At 51.5% G+C, this 6,966-nt stretch overlaps 1 protein-coding gene across 1 annotated transcript in view; it reads left to right on the top strand.

Annotated features, from left to right (window-relative positions):
* Window positions 1-4,589: 4,589 nt before the first annotated feature.
* Zswim4 (zinc finger SWIM-type containing 4) overlaps window positions 4,590-6,966 on the top strand; it is a 26,542-nt gene continuing 24,165 nt past the window's right edge. Inside the window, exons 1-2 of the mRNA XM_021220355.1 lie at window positions 4,590-4,772; window positions 6,512-6,713. Of these exons, the coding sequence (XP_021076014.1) occupies window positions 4,635-4,772; window positions 6,512-6,713 (340 nt within the window). The 5' untranslated portion in view covers window positions 4,590-4,634. The remainder of the gene's footprint in view (window positions 4,773-6,511; window positions 6,714-6,966) is intronic.

The raw sequence follows: 6,966 nt of genomic DNA, 5'->3' as shown, positions 1-6,966 counted from the left end.
ATCCGCCTGCCTCTGCCTCCCAAGTGCTGGGATTAAAGGTGTGCGCCACCATGCCAGGCTAAGAATTTATTTTTATTTTATGTGTCTGGGTGTTTTGTCTGCATATATGTCTGTGCATCGTGTCTATGCCTGGTTTCCTTGGAGACCAGAAGAGGATGTGACATCCCCTGGAGCTGGAGTTATAGGCAATTGTGGTGTTGGGAATTCAACTGGGGTCCTCTGGAAGAGCAGTCGGTGCCTTAACTTTGAGCTCTCTCCCACCCACTCTTTTTCTTTTGTTGTGTTTTGTTTCAAAATAGCTCCCAATAGGTATCCTCGGCTGCCACTGAACTCAGGATGCTTGCAGCTCAGCCACACAAGTGCCAGGATGCCAGCCATGCACCATCACTCCCGGCTTTCTAACGATGCTTTTAAATTGTTATATTTATTATGGTGGTAAGACATGTGTGTGCCACAGCACATGTGTAGATCAGATGACACCGGTGAGAGTCAGTTCTCTCCCGCTATGTGGGTTTTGGGAACTGAACTCAGATCCTCTCGGTTGGCGGTAATCACCTTTACCTGCTAAACCAGTGGTTCCCAATCTGTGTGTTGTGACTGTCCCCTTTGCAGACCTCTATCTCCAAAAATATCATAACAGTAGCAAAATTAGAGTTATTAAGTAGCAACAAAAATAATTTTGTGGTGTTGGGGGAGTCACCACAACATGAACTGTATTAAAGGGCCACAGCATTAGGACAGTTAATAGCTACTGTGTTAGCTGGGCATGGTGGCGCACGCCTTTAATCCCAGCACTTGGGAGGCAGAGGCAAGTGAATTTCTGAGTTCGAGGCCAGCCTGGTCTACAGAGTGAGTTCCAGGACAGTCAGGGCTACACAGAGAAACCTTGTCTCGAAAAACCAAAAATAATAATAAAAAAAAATAATAGCTACTGTGTTAACTCAATTCATCTTACCCTAAAAAGTTTAAAAACAACAATACAAAACAAATAAACAGAAAATGTGGTACATTTACACAATGGAGTACTATGCAGCTATTAAAAACAATGAATTTATGAAATTTTTAGACAAATGCATGTATCTGGAGAATGTCATCCTAAGTGAGGTAACCCAATCACAATAGAACACACATGATANGCACTCACTGATAAGTGGATATTACCCCAGAAGCTCAGAATACCCAAGATACAATTTACAAAACACATGGAACTCAAGAAGAAGGAAAACCAAAGTGTGGATACTTCAATCCTTCTTAGAAGGGGAACAAAATACCCATGGGAGGAATTACAGAGACAAAGTTCAGAGCAGAGACTGAAGGAAGGACCATCCNGAGACTGCCTCACCTGGGGATCCATCCCATAAACAGCCACCAAACCCAGACACAACACTATTGCTGATGCCAAGAAAAGTTTGCTGACAGGAGCCTGATAAAGCTGTCTCCTCAGAGGCTCTGCCAGTGTCTGACAAATACAGAAGTGGATGCCTACAGTCATCCTTTGGACTGAGCACAGGGTCCCCAATGAAGGAACTAGAGAAAGTACCCAAGGATCTGAAGGGGTCTGCAGCTCAATCGGAGGAACAACCATATGAACTAACAGTACCCCCAGAGCTCCCTGGGACTAAACCAGCAGTCAAAGAAAACACATGGTGGGACTCATGGCTCTAGCTGCATATGTAGCAGAGGATGGCCTAGTCGGTCATCAATGGAAGGAGAGGCCCTTGGTCCTGTGAAGGTTCTATGCCCCAGTATAGCAGAAGGAAGCAGGAGTGCCCCAATACAGGGCCAGGAAGCTGGAATGGGTGGCTATAAAGAGAAATCCTATCTTGAAAAAAACAAAAACAAATGAAAAATAAAATCCTTCAGGTCAGGCATGATGGTGGCGCCTGTCTTTAATCCCAGCATTTAGAAGGCAGAGGCAGACCTCTGTGAGTGAGTTTGTCCAGGACAGTTAAGACCATGTTAAAGATTTTTTTTTCCTTTTTTGCTGGTTAGTTGTTTTTGTTTTTTGTGTTTGTGTTTGTTTTTGTTTTTTGTTTTTGTTTTTCGAGACAGGGTTTCTCTGTGTAGCCCTGGTTGTCCTGAAACTCACTCTGTAGACCAGGCTGGCCTCGAACTCAGAAATCTGCCTGCCTCTGCCTCCCAAGTGTTGTTTTTGGTTTTGTCTGCTTTTTTATTTTATTTTTTGTCAACTTGACACAAGCTAGAGTCACCTGGGAAATAGGAACTTCAACTGAGAAAATACCTGCATCAGACTGGCCTCTAACAAGTCTGTGGGGGCAATTCTTGGCTAATGATTCATGTAGGAAGATCTAGCCCATTGTGGGTAGAGCCATCGCAGGGTAGGTGGTCCAGGGCTGGGATGCCATGGGGAGCCAAGCCGTGAGCAGCGCCCTTCTGTGGGTTCTTTTCCTTTTCCTTTTTCTTTCCTTTCTTTGTTTTCCTTTTTTTCTTTTCTTGAGACAGGCTTTCTCTGTGTAGCCCTGGCTATCCTGGAACTCACTCTGTAGACCAGGCTGGCCTCAAACTCAGAAATCTGCCTGCCTCTGCCTCCCGAGTGCTGGGATTAAAGGCGTGGGCCACCACTGCCCGGCTCTTCGGTGGTTTCTGCTTCGGTTCCTGCCTCCAGTTTCTGCTCTGGTTTCCTTCAATGATGGTCTGTGATTAGGATATGTAAGCCAAATAAGCCCTCTCCACCCCAAGCTGTTTGGGGTTATGGTCTTTAACGAAGCTAAAGAAAGACACGACAAGCCGGGTGTGGTGGCACACGCCTTTAATCCCAGCACTCGGGAGGCAGAGGCAGGCGGATTTCTGGGTTCGAGGCCAGCCTGGTCTACAGAGAGAGTTCCAGGACAGCCAGGGCTACACAGAGAAACCTTGTCTCGAAAAACCAAAAAATAAACAAAACAAAACAAAACAAAACAAAAAAACAGGAGAAGAGAAGTGATACGCACCTTTAATTTAATCCCAGCACTCAGGAGGCAGAGGCAGGTGGATCTCTGTGAGTTCAAGGTCAGCCTGGTCTACACAGTGCTACATAGTGAGACCTTGTCTCAAAACACACAAACAAACAAACAAACAACAAACAAAAAATCGAAATAAAAAAACAAAGAAAACTAAGACATCACTGCTGCTACTGAGACGGGGTCGTGCAGGGATGTAAGATTCCCCTGGAGCTGAAGCCAGAGCGGTCATATGCCATGTGGGTTCCAGGAATCAAACTCAAGTCTTCTGGGATCCATTGACCTCTGAGCCATCTCTCCAGTTCCTCCACTGTGTTCCTCCCCCTACAAGACAGCCCCACATGAGTAGCCCTGTTTCAAGGGTTCACAGGCTACTTATCAGTGACTGTTAGTTGCCACGGTGGGGAGGGGTCTGTCCAAAAGCAAACAGTGGGCCAATGCCAGAGAGAAGAGTTGTGAGGCCTGGAGCAGGAAACCGAGTTCCTAGCCGACTTCTGGGGACCAGGTTGGGTTTTTTCCTGCCTTGAGGATCCTAAACACTAAATGGAATCACAGCTAGGTCAGCAGGTTTTAGTTTGAACTTCTACTGTATGCTGGGCGCTGTTCCATGTGCTGACTTGTCTCCCCATGGACATACTTGATCCTTGGAGCTCAGAGTACAGAGCGACATTTAACAACCACCCTACCCTGGTATCTCAAGAGTTCTAAAGGAAGAGGCAAGAGGATCTCCAATCAGACTAACCCGGGTTACATAATGAGAGAAGGGGTGGGGAGTTTCAGAGGTAGTGCAGGGTGGGCCGTCTAATCCTGGACTAGATGAATAAATGATGCTGGAGAGGCCGCGACGGTAGGAAAACGCAGGGTTCTCTTAGGTCATGGGGGTGGGGTGTGGAAAAATGACGAAGATGGTGAGTGGCTTCCGTACTGTGGAAAATATAAGCTGAGTCAGGGGGGGAAAAAAACGATTCGAAGTGGGGGATCTGACATGCATTAAGTCCAACCTAAGGAAACTAACACCCTCATGGGTCGAAATGGGCAATTTCATGTTCATTCCACATACGTAGAAAGGATTGGGGTGTCTCAGCTCGCAGCTCAAGAGGAACTCGTAAAGTTAACAGCGCACAGCGAGCGCATTGCTAGGAAGGACTGTGCTGGCCCCGGTCGGCTCTTAGAGCATCCAAACTCTACCAGTGGCCCAGAGAGGTTATGTGAGTTTCTAGGGTCATTACAGCCCAGAGAGAGTCAACCCCGGCCGGGAGGCGGCCGGAAGCGACCCTCCGTAAACAAAGCCGTGTGTAGGCGCAGCCCCAGCCGCCAGGCTAGAGGGCCGGCCCAAAGGGGCGGGGAAGGAATGTTGTGAATGAACGTGAGACCGCCCCGAAACTCCTCACAAGGCCAAGCCGTGGGGTCCCCTCATTTTGATTGGCTCATACCGCCCCGTGATGGACAGCGACTCTCCCTGCGACCTCTTACTGGATGGCACCGAAAAAACGGACGTGGAGATTGTCGAATGAACAGCGGCATCCTGGAGGCGGGTCTTCAAAGTCAGCCAATAGTAAGGGAGAAATAGGGCGGCGGGGGCGGGGCCTCGACTGAGGAGGCAGCGGCTGCTAAGACGGCTTCATTGTTGTGAAGAGTCTTAAAGGGGCCGCGTCGTCCGGCCGGCTCGGCCGGATGGAGCCCCCGGCGGCCAAGCGCAGCCGGGGCTGCCCCGCGGGGGACGAGCCCGGGGCCGGGGCCCGTCGCAGTCGCCCCGAGCCGTTGCTGGACCTCAGCGCCAAGCGGGTGGCCGAGAGCTGGGCCTTCGAGCAGGTAAGGCCCCGGCCTGCCCCAGGCCTCACACCTCGCCCCCTCCCCGGCAGCCAGCCCCCCACACCCCCTCCCCGGGCCCCGGGCCCCGAGCCTCCCCGCCCGCGACCCTCCGGGTCTCTACTCTGACCTCTTCTCTCCCTCAAGAGACACACCAGCCCAGAGACCCACACTGTTCCACTCCTGCCTTAGGGCTCCCCTGTCCCACCCTCCAGGAAGAAGACCCCCGTCTCTGCAGGGCCTGTACATGACACCCCTGTGTCCCTTTGCTCCAGCCTCCAGAGCCCACCAGTCCTCTCCGGGTCCCCCGACTAGGGGACAAGAGGCAGGGTCACTGAGGGAAGGGCTCTGTGCCCCTCCTCCCGCCCTCCCCCCTCCCTCCAGCTATTCCAGAGCCAAGATTGGGCTACAGAGGCAGAGGCTCCCGGAACCCCTACTCTGTGACTTGTGGAGTAGAGCCCCGAAAAAAAAATCTCCTCTCTCTGTCTAAGGGTCCCCCAAGAAGATGGGAAGGGGCCGAGGCTGCTCTCAGTCCGATACAGCTGTCTTTTAGTCTGGCTTTGAGGTGTTCTTGGCCCTCACAACTCTTCCTGAGTTAGGATGGATGGATGGGTTTGGACTGACCGTGGACTGAGCAGGCTCTGATTCATGACCGGAAAATCCCTCCTTAGTCATCTGCCAACTGTCAGGAGCCCAATCCTGTCAGGACTCCCCCTTCTCTCGCAGAAACCTTGGGTAGGGCCTCTGTGCTGTTCACCCTATGTGACATTCACAGAAGAACCATAAAACTGTCTTCAGGACTCGCACAGATCTGCCCTGGCCCAGCCAGGTGCTAAGAGAACTCTGGGAAGGTTCTGGAGCCCTTGGGGAGTTGTTCTCACTTTGAGGAAACTGGGGCACAGAGACGTTGAGAAACTTGCCCAAGGTCACCCAGCCAGTCACTAGCCAACTCAGATTGGAACCCAGCCTCGAATGCTGGTTCTATTCCTTGGAGTCTCCAGGGGATGCCAGGTCAGCCCTTCCCCCCTAGGGGCTTTTCTCAGGGGAGGAACAGGGGAAGAAATACCCAGGGTGGAACTGATCTTGGGAGTCTGAGCTCTTTGGTTTAGGGATCATTCATCTCTGATGTAATGCTGACCCCCCTCAGGTTCTCAATCTGTCATGCCGGCTCCCTCAGGCTCATTCTGAGGCTGTGACACTGACCCAGTGCTGTGGTTTCAGCATCTTGTGTCCCTGTGAAGATGCCATCTCCATCTCCACAAGGGGCTGACCAGAGGGAAGGCTAGGAACCCACATCCTTGGTCGTTCTCACACGTGTATCTAACTTGTTCTTGTCCCGCACAAAGCCTGGGCTTAGGAGGGATTTACCCCAGACCCCTGCGACCTGCCAGGAAGAGTTTCTAGAGCTAACTATGAGCCAGGCACTGTTGTAAATAAATACGGTTGTATTGAAAGCTATTTTGTTGCTGGGAGTTTCACTGTGTCACTCAAGTTTGTGTTGAACTAGTTGACACAAGTATAGCCTCCCAAATAGTTGGGATTTCAAGGTGCACCACCATTTGTGGTTCACTTGTATATATTTTATCTTCCCAATCTCCGTAGGATGGTTGATTGTCACATTGCTATTTTATACTTGGGAAGACAGACTCAGAGAAGTCAGGTAGTGTCCAAGGTTGTGCTGCTTATAAACAGCAAAGCCAGGATTCGATCCCAGGTTTCTAACCCACCAGCGCTCCCTGCAGGTGGAGGAACGGTTCTCCCGGGTGCCGGAGCCGGTTCAGAAGCGCATTGTGTTCTGGTCTTTTCCACGAAGTGAGCGAGAGATCTGTATGTACTCATCACTAGGCTACCAGCCCCCAGAGGGTGAGCAGGACACCCGGGTGCCATTCACCCGTGGGCTGCACCTGCTGCAGAGTGGGGCTGTGGATCGAGTGCTACAAGTAGGTGAGTGAGCCTCCCACCCTGGGGAGGCACGGAGATGGGGAGGCTGGAGGTGAGTGAGCCTCCCACCCTGGGGAGGCATGGAGGTGGGAGAGGCTGGAGGTAGGTGAGCCTCCCACCCTGGGGAGGCATGGAGATGGGAGAGGCTGGAGGTGGGTGAACCTCCCACCCTGGGGAGGCATGGAGATGGAGAGGCTGGAGGTGGGTGAGCCTCCCACCCTGGGGAGGCATGGAGATGGAGAGGCTGGAGGTGGGT

This window comes from Mus pahari, chromosome 20 (assembly GCF_900095145.1).
Source record: "Mus pahari chromosome 20, PAHARI_EIJ_v1.1, whole genome shotgun sequence".
NCBI classification, from domain to species: Eukaryota; Metazoa; Chordata; class Mammalia; order Rodentia; family Muridae; genus Mus; species Mus pahari.
Note: the sequence above shows the minus strand (reverse complement) of the source record. Positions and strands in the feature narration are given on the sequence as shown.